The sequence below is a fragment of the Octopus bimaculoides genome, chromosome 1 (assembly GCF_046866305.1).
Source record: "Octopus bimaculoides isolate indiv1 chromosome 1, ASM4686630v1, whole genome shotgun sequence".
NCBI classification, from domain to species: Eukaryota; Metazoa; Mollusca; class Cephalopoda; order Octopoda; family Octopodidae; genus Octopus; species Octopus bimaculoides.
Genome location: NC_142928.1, coordinates 118956193 through 118973692, shown reverse-complemented (window position 1 = coordinate 118973692; position 17500 = coordinate 118956193). Strand labels below are relative to the sequence as shown.

At 37.5% G+C, this 17500-nt stretch overlaps 1 protein-coding gene across 6 annotated transcripts in view; it reads right to left on the bottom strand.

The window, feature by feature from the left end:
• The window catches only part of LOC106882842 (uncharacterized), a 36346-nt gene extending 23368 nt beyond the window's left edge, over positions 1–12978 (bottom strand). For 3 of the 6 annotated variants that reach the window (XM_089356896.1, XM_089356871.1, XM_089356887.1), the window contains exons 1-2: positions 12387–12401; positions 11250–11374 (exon numbers count right to left, since the gene is read on the bottom strand). Coding sequence is in view for 1 of the 6 variants with exons in the window: in XM_089356891.1 (XP_089213017.1) it covers positions 11250–11292 (43 nt within the window). In the remaining 5 variants the exon portion in view is untranslated. Of the gene's footprint in view, positions 1–1379; positions 1550–11249; positions 11375–12386 lie in introns of those variants that run through there. The other 3 variants (XM_089356891.1, XM_089356878.1, XM_014933642.3) reach the window with 3 other exon arrangements.
• Positions 12979–17500: the final 4522 nt, after the last annotated feature.

Here is a 17500-nt window from a genome sequence, read left to right as displayed (position 1 = left end):
TAACCACTAAGCCACGCGCCTCCACTATCATCCAATGTGCCCTATTTTTTTTACCTTGTTCCGCCCGAGGCCTTGTGAGAGGATTTAATGAACGAAAACTGAAAGCCGTATACATGTGTACGTGTGTGTGTATCTTTGTCTGTGTTTGTCCTACACTACCTCTTGACAACCCGGTGTTGGTGTGTTTATGTCCCGTAATTTAGTACTTTGGCAAAATAAGCCGATAGAATAAGTACCAGTCTTGGAAAAAGAGACAAGTACTTGGGTCGAATGACTCGATGCCCCAGCTTGACCTTATTTTAATGATTGAAATAAGTGAAATACAAAAGATGTAAATCTTCCTGTACTTATTAACTCTCCCTCTCTCTCCCTCCCTTCCTTTCTCCCTATACACACACACGCACACACACACACACACACACACATACATACACACACACACACATTAGGATTTGGGTGAATCAGGCATTTAAATGGTGAGGCTTTGGGTCGAGTCCATCGTTTGTTTTATATGTATGTGCATGTGTGTGTGTGTGTGTGCGTGTGTGTGTGTGTGTGGAGTGTGTGTGTGTGTGTGTGTGTGTGTGTGTGTGTGTCCTATATGTTACAGTCTTCAAAGATTCTAGTCGAACGAATCAATTCCAGTACTTATTTTTAATGGCTGATACTGATCCTGATCTGTGATTATACAGTTGTATATTGAATGCATATTAGTGCAGACGTGTAAACTTATTTCATTATACATTGAAATTATTATTACATGGAGAAAGATGCAATACGGCCGTAACACTAAGGGTGACAAGTGGTTAAATAAATATACTCATCTGTCACACCCTCAAGACGCATATTTGTATGTATGTATGTATGTATGCATGTATATATGTATGTATGTATGTATGTATGTATGTATGTATGTATGTATGCATGTATATATGTATGTATGTATGTATGTATGTATGTATGTATGTATGCATGTATATATGTATGTATGTATGTATGTATGTATGTATGTATGTATGTATGTATGTATGTACAATGTATTAATGTATATCTGTCTGCCTGTCTATCTGTCTCTGTCTCTCTGTTTGTTTGTCTGTTTGTTTCCCTCGTCTAGCGTGACAGATTCATTGTATTTTATTATATACAAGCTATTTTGTCTTCGCTTTCGGATAGCAATAGTAAGAACTAATTGATGCAATTGATAGAGTGTAATAACAATTAATATGACTGCTACTCATTTGAGGGGATGTCTAGATTTCTATTATCTAATGTGTATTAATGAAGTGATAAATGTTACGAAAAGTGAAATGAAAGATGTTAACTGCATATGTAACAAGAGCGTTTTATGTATGTAAGTGAGATGGACAATAAACACAGACCAACAAAACGGCCAGAAAGAACGGATATGAGAATTGTTCGAAGGATCAGCGAAGAATAGTACAAGTGATTGAAAACTCCACTGCAAAAACATTTGGCAAGTAGTCTAGATAGACTTCAAGAGTGAATGGTGTAAATTTTTTCATTGGCACATGAATGATATTGATAAATGTCGAGTTCCATATTATCTCTGTAAACTGTTCAAATATAGTAACGCTTTTGCTTTTTGAAAACTGGAAAAACTGATTAGCAAACCACGTGAAAAGTGTTTGTCACCAGAAAGTAGTGACGATGATGTGAATAGGTTATCCAACGAATGCAATGCACAAAATGTCCACCTAAGATCACACAGTAAGTAACAACTCAGTTCGCTATTTAATAATACATAGTCCAACGAATTCACCGAAAAAAAATCGCTGTAACTGAGGCGAAGCTCCTAATATTTACGAGGGCAACTATTTTTAATTTCTGTATCCTGGTTGTCTGCGAGAAAAGCTAAAAAGTTCATTAGAGGCATATTTACAGTGGAGATTATTTATTACTGAAAATGCTTCCGGCAGTGGTTGAGGTTGCTCTTGGAAATAGCAAATGATGGGAAAAAATCTTAAGGATATTCATCTACTGCTGATCAAACGTCAGTTTTCTGAATTATTGAGCAAGTGGCAAAATGCTTTAGATTTCTGTTTGAACGAAAAACCCAAGTCTTTCAGCAGATTTTATGCAACGCCTTCTACTGAAGAAAACGTTCTTTATAAATTAGTCCCTAACTGTACTCCGAGAGCTCGAGCTGAAATTTGACATGACTGTTGGCGCAACAAATTTGAGCCGTGTTTAAGGAGATTTCGCAACAAAATCAAGGTGTTTTCTTCATTTGCTATCCAAGTCCATTGTTATGGATGCCTACTGAATTTTATTTTTCAAGATATGATGATAGGTGCTAAATGACTCCATTTTATGTTTAGGAATTATTTGAGGCTAATCGACATTTTTAAAAACATCACAGATGTCACAGAAAAAATACTGCGGACATATACATCTCAAAGCGTATCAAAACAGTCTTGAAGATAAAAAATTTTAAAAATGCATGAGCCAACCACGAAATATATAGCAGTATATTAACCGTGTATTATTGAATAGCCTCAGCAAATATCCCTAGGAAAAGATTGTAGATGTTATTATAGCTAGAACAGCTGCAACAATGAAACTCCTAACTTCAGAAAAGCAGAAATCTTTGAAAGCATTTGGAAATATATAATAATGTTGATGCATCTCTAAATGAAATCTTCTAAGGCATAAATTCTCATTCAAGGCGGTAAGAATCCCACGAAGAAAAATGTTTCGTCGATTGAAAACACTGGTTGGTAAATTAACAACAGAAGTGTGACTGAATCAAACTTCCAAAAACTTCCATTATCTAATCCTCTATTATTTCATCTTCGATAAGATTAGTGAGCAACTGGAATCATGGACTTGATTATATTATCCTCAATACTGATATGTCAGATAACTCAGATAAGCGCTGTCAAATGTTATATCACATTCTGGTGTTGCACTGTGTTTCATAAAGACAGGAAAAACGATACGCTACGTAACATTTGTTAGGTAGCATACACATGTACCAAGTTCACAGACAACTGCTTAAGAGAACGTTTTTCAAAGTATAATTTTAAGCGTAACAAAATCACTGTATATATGTATATGTATATATGTAACTGTGTAAATATGTATGTACGAGGTGGTTTCAAAATGTTCCAGGACTAGTTATATTTGATAAAAAAAAATATCTTATTTACCTAAGTCTTAACATCATCTCCTTCAAAATAGTCACCTTGCGCAATAATACACCGATCCCAGCGTTTCTGCCACTTTTGGAATCCAGCCTGGAAGTTGTTTTCCGTGAGTGAGTCGAGAACCTTCTGCGATTCGCTCTTGATTTCGACAACGGTATTAAAACGGCGACCTTTAAGCTGCATTTTCAGCTTAGTGAAGAATGGAAGCCCGAAAGCCTGCATGTGCTAAATCTGGCGAATAGGATGGTTGCAGAAGCGATACCATGTTGTTTTTGGCGAGAAACTCACGAGTGAGGCGAGCTCGGTGACAGGATGCATTGTTGTGGTGAAGAATCCAGTTCTTCGCGCTACACAGATCCGGCCACTTGCACCGAATGTCCTGCCTCAAACGCTTCAGAACGTCGTTGTAGGATTCTAGACTGACAATCTGGCCCAGGTGGACTGGGGTAGAGGGCGAATTCCCGATGCATATTGGAAAGAAACGATGAGCATGCTCTTGATTGAACTCCGGCTCTGTTGTGTTTTCTTCGGTCGTGGAAATTGAAGGGCACTTCCGTTGTGATGACTGCTGCTTCGTCTCAGGGTCGTACCTGTAGACCAAACTCTCGTCACCGGAAATGATCCTTGACACGACGAATGGGTCATCAGCGGCACGCCGATGGAGATTTTGACAGACTTCGACTCGATTTTTATTCAGTAGTTAACAGGCGGGGCGGAGTGGTGTAGTCTTGACAGAGACACGCCGCATGTTTAATTCAGGCTCTAAGATTGCATGCACGGACCCATACGACAGACCAACAACATCAGCAATGTCATTGATTTTCCTCCGACAACCCTCTTGCACAAGCTAATGGATTTTCTCTCCATTGCCTAGGGTGACGCTTGTGGCAGGTCTTCCAGATCGTTCATCGTCTTGCAAGGACGTTCTTCCGCCATTGAAGCGCCCGTGCCACTCAAAACATTGCGTATGACCCCTTGCCTCGTCGCCGTAAGATTGCCGAAGCATATTCAATGTTTCTGTATCAGACTTCCCAAATTTAACGCCAAATTTCACATTGGCTCTTTGTTCCAACTTCCTGTCCATGACAAAATCGCAGACTGCAGCATACACATGATCACAAAAAACATAAATTTTACAACTTGCGAAGTAAACACATCGATGCTATCGGCACACTGCCTGATGAAGGTCACTGCTAGCTCTCACTGCGCAAACAACCATATGCTGCCATGCAATAACTTTTTGATACTACCTTGTGTTTGTTTGAAAGCGTATGGACACAGAACGCTTGTGTCACGTAACCAACTGGAAACGATATTTCCTGGGGCTAAATAGCAGTAGCATTCTTCCCTTTCCTAGGACTGGCACATTCAGTTGGCAACAAACCATCACTTTATCGTGCTGCTACTGTATAAATCTCTCTGAGAAATTTAGAAATGCAATATTTCTAATTATATATATATATATATATATATATATATATATATATATATATATATATATATATATATATATATATATATATATATATATGTAATATATATATAATTTATAATACATATATATATATATATATATATATATATATATATATAACTAGCAGAAATACCCGGCTTTGCCCGGGTTAAAGAGAATAATGAAATCTAAAAACGCCGTCTAGACTACGCAACCCTCAACTGTTAGTAGCTACGATACCATATTTCTACATTAATAACTCTCCAATCCATGCCAGCATGGAACATAGACATTAAGTGGAATGCCAGTCTCTCATCTAGGAGGGCCTTGAAATCAATGTTACCAACTGGGGACTATGTGTGTCGTAGTGATAATAAAAAGACCCAAAGGAGGTCTGCAACGAAATAATTTTACTCAACACTTTGCAAGTGAATCAGTGGAGGCAAAGATGCGTCTCATTTACTTGACAATTTATGCACCACATTGCAGAAATCACAATGTAAGTATATCTGAAAGGGTAGTCTTACACTGTTGTACCGTTGAATTACAAATAATACTCATCTGTTATGTTCGGGTTAAAGTTTCATCAACATCAAAAATATATGAATTTTCATGGGAGTTATGGCCGTTATACATAGAATATAATTTCCAAATTTCATAAAGATCCGTTCAGTACTTTTGACGTAGTTTTGGATAAGAAAACAAATGACTAATGTGTGTGTTTGTGTGCATGTGTTTGTATGTGATGGGTGTATATATGTATAGATATCTGTATCCATGTATATATATGTATATATGTGTACATATTACATGTACATCTATATATATATATATATACACCACCTGTCCTCGTCTGTTGTTGTTTTTTCGTATATTCTCCCATATATATATATATACATCTACACATGGGTATACATATACATGTATGCATATAGATCTATATCTATATATATATATATATATATATACATATACGTGTACATATACATGTATATGTATACATATACATCTCTTTCTCTCTCTTTCTCTCTTTCTCTCTTTCTCTCTCTCTCTGAAAGTATCGAAATGTGATTGTTTCAGTTAGTGGAATAACGTGTACATATACATCTATATGTATACATATACATCTCTCTTTCTCTTTCTCTCTTTCTCTCTCTCTCTGAAAGTATCTGTCATTACAGTATCGAAATGTGATTGTTTCAGTTAGTAGAATAGTTTCATTTTTAAAGTGAAAGTATTTGACATGAGTGTTTTTGTTTCACTTTTGACACGTAATACTTAAATAGTGGAGGAGATATTATGTTGCCGTGTGCTCGAACTCTGCAAGAAGTTAAACATTTTTTTTTTACTAAAACACAACTGGAACCCTAAGTAAGGCATCTGTAAAATTTGAATGAAATTGGTTGCGTAGTTCTCGAGTTTTAGGGATTCACACAGACAGACAGACACACACACATTCTCATTTTTATATATATAGATACATATTTATATATACACATACATATATAATGTACTAGCAGAAATACCCGGCGTTTCCCGGGTTAAAGAGAATAATGAAATCTAAAAATGCCGTCTAGACTACGCATCATCTTTATATATAGAGATGTATAAACACACACGCACCCAAACACACGTATATATATGTATATCAATATAAATATATGAAAGTCAATGAAGTTTCGTAAAAGAAGGTGATCATGTACATACTTTCTTGCTGTTGTGATTATAACACCTCATTGTAAACTATGTTCCTTGTTTTCCCTTGTGGAGCATATACAAATAGGTTTTTTGTTGCTGCCCACGCTTGAGCAGCCAACATACAGTTGTCCATGTGAGAAGCAGGGCTCTTCCAAGAGAAGACCAGCTACAGACAGTGTTTGACCCTGATATTTGTTTATGGACATGGCAAAAGTCACACGAAGGGGGAATTGTAGTCTTCTGAATGTAAAAGGAATGTCTGCTCCTGATGGAGTAAGAGGAATTCTTGGAATAAAGACGTCATCCCCTTTTGCACATCCAGAAAGAATGGTAGCCTCGATAACGTGTGACATCATTTTCTAAATAATGCTCATCTGTTATGTTCGGGTTAAAATTTCATCAACATCAAAAATATATGAATTTTCATGGGAGTTATGGCCGTTATGCAAAGAATATAATTTCCAAATTTCATAAAGATCCATTCAGTACTTTTGACGTAGTTTTGGATGAGAAAACAAATGACTAATGTGTGTGTTTGTGTGCATGTGTATGTGTGTGTGATGGGTGTATATATGTATAGATATCTGTATGCATGTATATATATATGTATATATGTGTACATATTACATGTACATCTATATATATATATATATATATACATCTACACATATGTATACATATACATGTATGTATAGATCTATATATATATACATATACGTGTACATCTATATGTATACATATACATCTCTCTCTCTCTCTCTCTCTCTCTCTCTCTCTCTCTCTCTTCTCTCTCTCTCTCTCTTTCTCTCTTTCTTTCTCTCTCTCTCTCTCTGAAAGTATCTGTCATTACAGTATCGAAATGGTGTACATATACATGTATATGTATACATATACATCTCTCTCTCTCTCTCTCTTTCTGTTTCTCTCTTTCTCTCTTTCTCTCTCTGTGAAAGTATCTGTCACTACAGTATCGAAATGTGATTGTTTCAGTTAGTGGAATAGTTTCATTTTTAAAGTGAAAGTATTTGACATGAGTGTTTTTGTTTCACTTTTGACACGTAATACTTAAATAGTGGAGGAGATATTATGTTGCCGTGTGCTCGAACTCTGCAAGAAGTTAATAATTTTTTTGACTAAAACACAACTGGAACCCTAAGTAAGGCATGTGTAAAGTCTGAATGAAATTGGTTGCGTAGTTCTCGAGTTTTAGGGATTCAGACAGACAGACAGACAGACAGACAGACATACACACATTCTCATTTTTATATATATAGATATATCTATATATGTGTGTGTGTATATGCATACGTATGAATATATACACACATACATACATATATGCATATGTATATGTATATGTGTATATATATGTTGTTGTACTTGGGGATGGTCATATTGCCAGTTTAGCCAATAAAAACACACGGACTGCATATTTGGTGTTAATTTGCTTCAGCTTTATATTACATTAATCTTAATCTTATTTCGGCCAGAGTTCTTTTGTCACACTTCTGTGACCTCATCAGTGGTCCTTTGTTTCCTTCTTTCTTATGTGTGTCTCACCTTGCTAACTATCAGCCATTTTGTATTTTGTATTCCTATTGTATGTGTCTACGCATGCGTGTCCTTCAATGTGTCTGTGTCTTTTGTAAGTGCATGTGTGTGTATGGGGAGTGTTTGTATCATCTATATTCTCTGTCAATACGTGTTCTTTGTATTTGTTTTTATTTATTTATTTGTTCATGTGTGTGTGTGTTTTTTTGTTTTTTTTATCTACTGTTTTTTTGTTTTTTTTGTGTTTAATTAAATTTTGTTAACGTATATAGTATTTAATTCCATTTGTTTATTTATGTATTGTATTATATTTTGTTCATATTATTATTGGTTTATGGGTAACATGTTGTTACATGTTGTGGTTTGTGGTTTGTTAGTGGTGTGTATTAGTGTTCCATTCTAGTTTCCTATTCAGGCTAGGTTTCTCTTCTATTATGTGTGTAGCTTCAGTAATTCGTCTAAGTGCTGCATCACTGCTATGTGTAGATAAGATTTTAATCTCTATGTTGTTGATTGAGCCTCTATGTTCTTGCTCAGCGTGCTGGTACAGAACTGATGAATTCTTCCTTTCCTTAAGTTCCCTCCAATGTTCGTTTGCCCGCTCCCCTATGCTCCTTGCTGTTTCGCCTACATATGTCATTGTCTTATTTCTGCATCGTCCCTCTGTACATCTTATATTATAGACCACATTTCTGGTTTTGCAGTTCGTTTGTGGGCTAAATCTACATACGATACAGTTCCTATCAGTGCAGGGGGTTCTACTGAATGGGTATGTTCTACTGATAAGGGATTTAATAGGGTTGCCTGGCCTTTCAACGACCTTAATTCTTAGCTTAAGTTTGTCTAGGGCCCTTCTAAAGCGGTACGCCAGTTCGCCTCTAGGGGTGGTGTCGACGAACATGACGCTCTGGTACTTGTGGCTATCGTACCATGAGCTTGCCTTCCCTTTTTTCTTCTTAGTCTTTTCTATGGTGTTCCATGATTTGCTCCTATAGAGTGGGCAAATCCCATTCCTATCGTTGCGTTTGATTGTTTCAAACTTCTTCATAGCTCCTTTGTATACCCTGATCCTTTCTTTATGGCTGTAACCTGAGAACAGCATGCGGTGGACGAAATGTTGTATATGTCTCTTTAATTCTGTAGGGTCGCACATGTAGGAGACATTTCGCATTACTCTGACGAGGTCTGCCATCAATATGTTGAATTTGGCATTGTCCGCAATAGCCGAGTTCCGGTGGATTAGGTATTTGGAGGCCATAGGTTTTGTATAGTGTGAATGGAAGATTCTGGTTTTATTGTTCTTAGTTTCTAGCCAGAGTTCAGTATCTAATACAGGTAATCTATGGTTAGGGTTTTTAGTAGGGTAGTTTATCGTAACTTTAATACTCTGGTGGATGGAGTTAGCTATTTGCTGGATGCTCTCCATAGTCTTAGTTTCTATTTCTATTTCAGGAGTACTCTCTTGTGGGGGTGTCTTTACCACTAAGTTGATATCATCGACATATCGAGAGTACACATTCACGAGTATGGAGTTCTGTGTCAGGCGTTCCTTAAGCCTTCTGTCCCACCATACCATGAAGAGATTGGCCACATCACCGGCGATACTAACACCGATGGCTGCCCCCTCGTCCTGGGCGTATAATTTGTTGTTAAATTTAAAGGTGTGGCCTTTTAGGGTGACCTTTATACTAGCTCCTAGTGCATGTGCGATCATTTTCTTTACCTGGTGGATATTAGTGGGGGTCCGTATGGCTCTGGTCCATCCACTCCATTTCTCTATAGGGGTCTTCCTAGCCATAGAGGTAATTATGGGTGGTCTACCTCTTAGACGTCTACTAGGGCAGAAATCTCTAAGGTCGTATCTATCTAGATATACATCGTCATATGTCAATCTAAGTAGGAGGCCCAGTTCTTCTGTGTTGACTTTTTTGGAACTCTACTTCGCTCTCGTTGATCATCTCCACGCACTTTTCCACTGCAAAATCGACGTCGATAGATGGGTATAGTGATACCACATCCATGCTACCCACTATACACCCTGTCAGGTTGCAAGTGTTGTTGCAGTCGTTGATCCTGCTGAGGAGATCTTCCGTGCTGTCACAGACAACAGGTGACATCTGGATTATGGGGCGTATGATCATTGAGAGGAAGTAGGAAATCCTGTAGTTGCTAGCGACATTCGCTCCACAGACTGGTCTTGTTAGTGGTCCCACTACAGGTTTAGTTGTTACTTTGTGGTCCTTACGGAGCCCATACAGCGTCGGGATATCATTGTTCCAGGCTTGGAAGTTGTTGGCTGTGCGCTTCTGGGGTCTAAGAACAATTGTCCACATCATCATGTGGGCATTGAGGACTTTTTCTCTTTCCTCATGCGCCTGTAAGGTTGTTACCTTCGTATTGGCGATGTGAGGTTTCATTGCCTGGATATAGTTCGGCAGGCTGTCTATTGACATTCTGCCGGACTTATCTGTGGGAAGGCATACCACTTCTCCATTTTTCGTGCGCTGCATGAGCTTGTGTAGGCCACTTGCGGGTATATTCCCAAGTTGTTGGGCCTCTGTCTTATTCTGTCTCTGTCTCTTAGTGTATAATTCTAAAATCTGTCTAAGTTTTGTCCTAGCTATAGTGAACTGTGCTTCCATGTGGTCATGAGTATGTTTAGGGATGCAGACTCTTTTGTTAAAGGGTAATGTTGTCGGGTATACCCGGCTCATATTATAAGTTTTGTCATGTATGTTGAAGAATTGAGTGTCAAGGAGGTTAATATTCCCGTTGTTGGCCCCTCTGGGGTTGTCTTCTTCGTAACTACTACTACTATTACTGCCGTTATTGCTACTCCCATTCATCCTGCTATTCCTACCACTACTTATTTTGTTGGCTGAGTTCCTTATATATTTTGTTCTTAATGTTCGCCATGTATATATATGCGTATATATATATATGCATACGTATGAATATATACACTTATGCATGTATATGCATGCATCTATGTGTGTCATTGTGCTGGCCACTAACCACTTGACAAACAGCGTTTGGTTTGCTAACGTCTTGGTAACTTAACGATTTGGGGAACTCGTCGATTGAATACGAACCACACTTAGAAAATAAGGACTGAGGCAATTAGCTGGACCAAATCTTGAAGCCGGTGCCCTGGCACGGTTGCAGTCCAACGAGTGAAACAAGCGTGTATGTATGGGGGGGGGGCGTGTACGTGTTGTGCGTGTGTACGTGTTGTGCGTGTGTGCGTGTGTACGTGTTGTGCGTGTGTGCGTGTATGTGCACGTGTGCGTGTGTGTGCGTGTGTGTGTGCGTGTGTGTGGTTCTTATAATGATGGGACCTATTTTCATTGAAATTTACAAGATCGATTGTGGGTACTCACCTTGCTTGTTACGGTCCCAGTTGGTGTTTAAAAAGCATTCCATCGTTATGAGACACCCAGTATGTGTGTATGTTCTTTTCCCTTTTTAATTATTTGAAATCTTCTTGTAAGAAAGGAACTTGATTCTAACAAAGACACAAAGTTGAAATATGTATGTGTGCATGTATGTGTGTGTATATATATATATATATATATATATATATATATATATATATATATATATATATGTGCGTGCGTGTGTGTGTGTGTATGCGTGTGTGTGTGTGTGTGTGTGTGTGTGTGTGTGTGTGTACATACATACATATATATACATATATATATATATATATTGTTGTACTTGGGGGTGGTCATATTGCCAGTTTAGCCAATAAAAACACACGCACTGTATATTTGGTGTTAATTTTGCTTCAGCTTTATATTACATTATATTACATTAATGCTATTTCGGCCAGAGTTCTTTCGTCACACTTCTGTGACCTCATCAGTGGTCCTTTGCTTTCTTCTTTCTTATGTGTGTCTCGCCTTGCTAACTATCAGTATATATATATACATTTATACATATATATATACATATATATGCATCCATATATTATATGATATTATATATATATATATATATATATATATATATAGAGTTATTAATATTTCTAAGTCTCTCTAAAGGAGACTACGACAGCGGTACTGGAAATTAATAGTTATCGCCAAGCCAACATGGCAGTCCCAAAATTAGGACGAAAGCTGCCGTGAATTAGCTCCAAGAAGCCATCGCCTCTAGCTAGCTATGTGACACACGAAACCTGTGTCCTTTATAACCTTCGAATATATATATATATATATATATATATATATATATATATATATATATATATAATATCAAAACATAATCACACAAAACAAAACCAAAGTCTGCATTAAAATATATAAAGAAGGAATTGTAACAAAATATACAAAATATAAATACAATTTTTACATATAATTTAAATGCTAAATGTATAAATGATGTAACGACAACAGATTGCCTCCTACATTTGTCAATACATGTCTGAAAGAACAAGTCATTTCACGTACGTTTGTGTAAGTCTATTTGTGTCCATTATTCATTACTATATAAAAATGTCTTTCTTAAAATTAACTTACAATTTTCATTGTGAAGCTATAAAACGGTACCTAGTTTCTTCCCCTTTATACACATATAATTATACATCCATGCAAGTATTCAAAGGAAGTTATGTGTATATTTGTTTCTCTTTGAATGTTTTGGCGTCATTTTATTTTACCTCTTGCACTGTTGCTATGGTAATCTATCACAAAAGTCGACGTCGTCGACGTCGTCGTCGTCAGTTTTCAATACGCTCCTTCATTGAGTTGGTGGTGTCGATGGTGTCGATGGCGGCGATGGCGGTGATGGCGGAGATGGCGGCAGCGGTGATCGTTTGTTTTGTCGGTTGTAGCGATGATAACGGCGGCGGGGACTATTGGGGTAGTCATGATGAGGACGGTGGCGGCGGCGGTGGTGGTGGTGGTGGTGGTGGTGATAGTAGTAGTAGTGGTGGTGATGGTGATGGTGGTGTTGGTGGTGGTGGTGGTGATGGTGGTAGTCGTGGTTGTATTCCGTTGATTGCTTTGTTAGTGGTAATGGTAGCGTTTCTGCTATCGAAGTTGGTGTGAGTGGGTGTAGTGGTAGTTGTACTAGTCGTGGCTGTGGTGGCGGTAATGCTGATAGTGGAAGCAATGATGACGGTATAGGTGATGCTTCTAACTGTTGCCTTGGTAATCGCGGTGATGGCGGTGGTGCTGGAGGCGGCTGTTTAGTTGACAACTTTGATGTCATTCCTTTCTAATACAGCAAAGATGTGAAGTGATGAGTTCTCTTTATTTACAGACTAATGAGCAGCTAATGGCCTTACGTGGTCTTTGGTGTCACAATTCGACATTCACTTGCATCAACATTGTCAGAGATGGAAATGAAGATGCAGCTGCACAGAGACATGAGGCATATGACATAATATGCACGCACGCCATGAAGAAACCTAAACAACTCCGAAGTTACTGATCTCTGCTCTACACCATATAAACAAGAACTCTTTGCTGCTTCTTAGATGGCATCCTTAGCTTTCGGAGAGGAATTCTTCTGTTTCTTCTTCTGTTAAAGAGAAAACAAAAAGAAATTAATTAGATAAACAATGATTAAAGACAGATATGTAATATTGACTTTGTAATATTGACGCTGTGAAAATGAATATACATGCACACACACACACGTAGATACAAACACAGACACACACACACACACACACACACATATATATATATATATATTTTTTTTAATTCAGGTAAACAGGTACAAATTGTACCCTGACTTTTAATGTGTGTGTGCGAGTGTGTGTATGTGCATTTACCCCACATAAATTTGCATGCATACATACATTCATATAAGTACTGTAAATATATATATATATTAAGACCCCCTTCTGTCATGAATGACCATGGGATTGCACCTAGAAAGTTACCCTTCTAAGCACAAATCCGGGCAAGGTTGTTTATGGAAGACCAGCAGTCGCCCATGCATACCAGCGTCCCCTATCCACGCCACCAGTGTTATCCAAGGGAAAGGCAAACGCCGATACAGCTTGGCACCAGTAACGTCGCAACTCATTTCTACAAATGAAAGAACTGGAGCAACGTGAAATAAAGTGTCTTGCTCAAGAACACAATACGCAGCCCGGTCCGAGATTCGAACTCACAACAACGCGATCGTAAGCTCGGCGCTCTAACCACTGAGCTATGCGCCTTCACTATATATATATATATATATATATATATATATATATATATATATATATATATATATATATATATATATATATATATATATATATATATATATATATATATATATATATATATATATATATATATATATATATATATATATATATATATATATATATATATATATATATATATATATATATATATATATATATATATATATATATATATATATATATATATATATATATATATATATATATATATATATATATATATATATATATATATATATATATATATATATATGTATATATATATATATATATTTATTTATTTATTTATTTATTTATTTATGTGTTTCAGTCAAGTGGCTGCGGTCATGCTGGTGCACCACCGTGATTTTCACGTTCCTTGCATGGCTCTTCTCCCCCACCTGACATGGTCCAATCAAGAGTTTTGATGGCACATCTGGTGTATAAGAGAATTTGACACAGCTGCCCTAAACTGCGTCTCATTACGAGCCATTGGTTCGTCTGGTATCGTGGAGAGGAAAGCGTCAAGTTTTGTCTTGAAGACCTCTGCATCCATGTCTTGCATGTCTCTCAAATGTTTTGGCAGGGCATTGAAGAGCTGAGGTCCTCTGAAACCGAGGCTGCTGCAGTATCTCGTTCTTATGTGAGATGCAGTGGACGGTACCTTTGGCACCATGCAGTGGCGACCCGTGCGGGCATTCCTGTAGTACTTGATACCAAAGTTTGGCACCAGTCCTTCCAGTATTTTCCATATGTATATTATTACATATCTCTCCCGCCTGCGCTCCAGGGAGTAGAGACCTAGTGCCTTCAGTCGCTCCCTGTAGTTCATCTGTTGGACTGTGGCGATCTTTTTTGTATAGTGCCGCTGAATTGCTTCGAGTTCTGCTGTCCGCTTAACACTGTGTGGTGACCACAACTGAGAGCAATAGTCTAGGCGGCTCAGAACAAATGTCTTCCATAGAATCAACATGACTTTTTGATCCCTTGTACGGAAAGTCCTCAGTATCCACCCCGCCAGTTGTCTGCACCTTGCTGTCAACTTGACAATGTGCATGTGAAATGATGCATCACTACACATGTTGATGCCCAGATCTCTCACTGTTTGTGGTTCTGGGATTGCAGTACCTCCAGGCCCTGTGTATGCCAGTTGGGAGGTACTTGTGGTCTTGTAGCGCAGTACTTGAAATTTGAAATTTTTTTGAATTTTTTTGCATATATATATATATATATATATATATATATATATATATATATATATATATATATATATCAAAACTGTCCGATGAACGGGAACGTGAAACTCAGAGTAACGGGTTTTTTGTTATATTTCTGCTGCTTTTAAATAAAGTATATATATATATATATATATATATATATATGTGTGTGTGTGTGTGTGTGTGTGTGTGTGTGTGTGTGTGTGTGTCTGTCTGTCTGTCTTATCTTCAACATCCCTATGAAATTGTCCATGCATTCTTTTCTTTACCAACCTACTTTCAGTTTCGTTCGTTTTCAGTTGCTTGTACAGTACTTTATTTTTGCAAGCTTTCATCCTATACAAGGGTGACCTTCTTCTAATAATAACAGTTCTGTGGCATTTTTTACATACCATGCTATGTTGTTTACTTCTTCTCTAATGCTGTATTCGCGTCCAATAAGTCCTCTTCTCCCTATTGTTCTTGGTACATACAGCCTGTGTGTGTCTATTATTATTATAAAAACCATTTCAATATATAGTATCTTGGAGTGTCCGGTTAGATGCTTTAGGAGAATTTAGGGCTTCGCGCAGATTATTATCATCCAGTCGTCTTCCACTAGAGTGGTGTGATTACTACTGTAATTAGAAGTATTATTGCTTATAATATACAGAGCAAATATAGGAGAAATTTATGTAAACACAAGTTTCTGCCGCATGTTCCTTACGTTCGTTTCATCATTGTGGCTACTTGCAAACCTCTTACATTGAATGTTCAAACAATTGAATTATGTTACACATATCAAATGTACTTGTTCCTTAGAAGTTCTAATTGTTAATTCTTACCTGTATTCACCTGATGTAACACTTCTGTTCATCATTTAAAAATAAACACGTCTGAAACAACTGTAGAGAACCGCAATCCATTTGTTGTGTCGCAGTTTTACCTTGTATTTCTATATTTCGGGGTGAATACCCCTTCTTCAGGACATTTGGAAAAGGCTGTGGTTGAAAAGGTCGTTGCTCAGATGCTATGAGGAAGGAAAGAGAATGGTGACATGCGCAGACTGTTGTTGCTATAGTAACCAGTTTGCTTCATGTAGTTCTTTCTTATTGTTCATGGATGGTCGCAATTTGTTTATAATTCTGAGATTGCCTCTGTTTCGTTGGGTTGCCTTGATGGAAACTTTGAAATTCTGTGTTTGGTATTTTCTAAAGTATTTCTTTATTGCAGTGTCTATCTGCATATGCTCCTTTATATGGATGTGTAGCTTCCTAGTTGTGCTCGCTATGTAGCATGCTTCACGTTTACTGCAGAATACCTCGTATACTACATAGGCCCTCGAGCATGTTTTGGTGTCGTTGATAGGGCAGTCGGTGAGTGTGCAGTCGGTGAGTGTGCACAACACTGTGCTCTATGTGGTATTTTTCCTTGACAGAACTTTCCTCAGGGATTGACTTGTGTGTACCAACTGTATGTGAAGTCCGTTCCTGTGGATGGCATGCTGGATAGCTGCAGTTATTCTGTCGTCGATGTAGGGCAGTTTAAGGAAGCGCTTTTCCAACTTGGTGTTAGGGGCTTTCTTATATTGTTTACCCACTTTCTTGTTTCGTGGAACGACTGCACCCACGAAGCACGAAACTATCATCCTGGAGCTTTCTACTAACATATCCATGGTCTTCTGCTGATATACTTTTATCTTTTCATCTGATAATACGTTGCGGTAGAGTCGTACGACTTCTTTGGGTCCAACCAAGTAGCCCAAACGTTGGTATAAATATTAGCACTGCAAACACATTGTGGGTCACTGTTCTATTGAATGTAGAAAGTTCCGAGGTTCATATTATATTTATTTGGTAGTAATATTCTTTAGTGATACGTGTTTTTTTTACAGGTGTCATGTTTCATCCACTCCTAGATACCTGTAACATCATCGGATATAGAGGAAACAGTTAAGTCATTGTTGGAGATGTTGCTAGACTGGTTTACAGTTTTTTCACGTTTCACAACCATATACCAATTTATCATGGCCAAACTTCAACCCTATATCCTTTGAGAATGTTGTAACCAAGGCAAGGCTCTTTTTCATTTCATGCATATACTTTGCATGTAGTTCCAGGACATCCACAAAGAAATAATGTGTAATTTTGGTATTTTTGTTTCCTTGTGAACCAGTGTGATATCCTTCATGCTTTCTTAACACGAATAAAGGGTTTACAGAAAACACAAACATCACAGAGAGAGATTG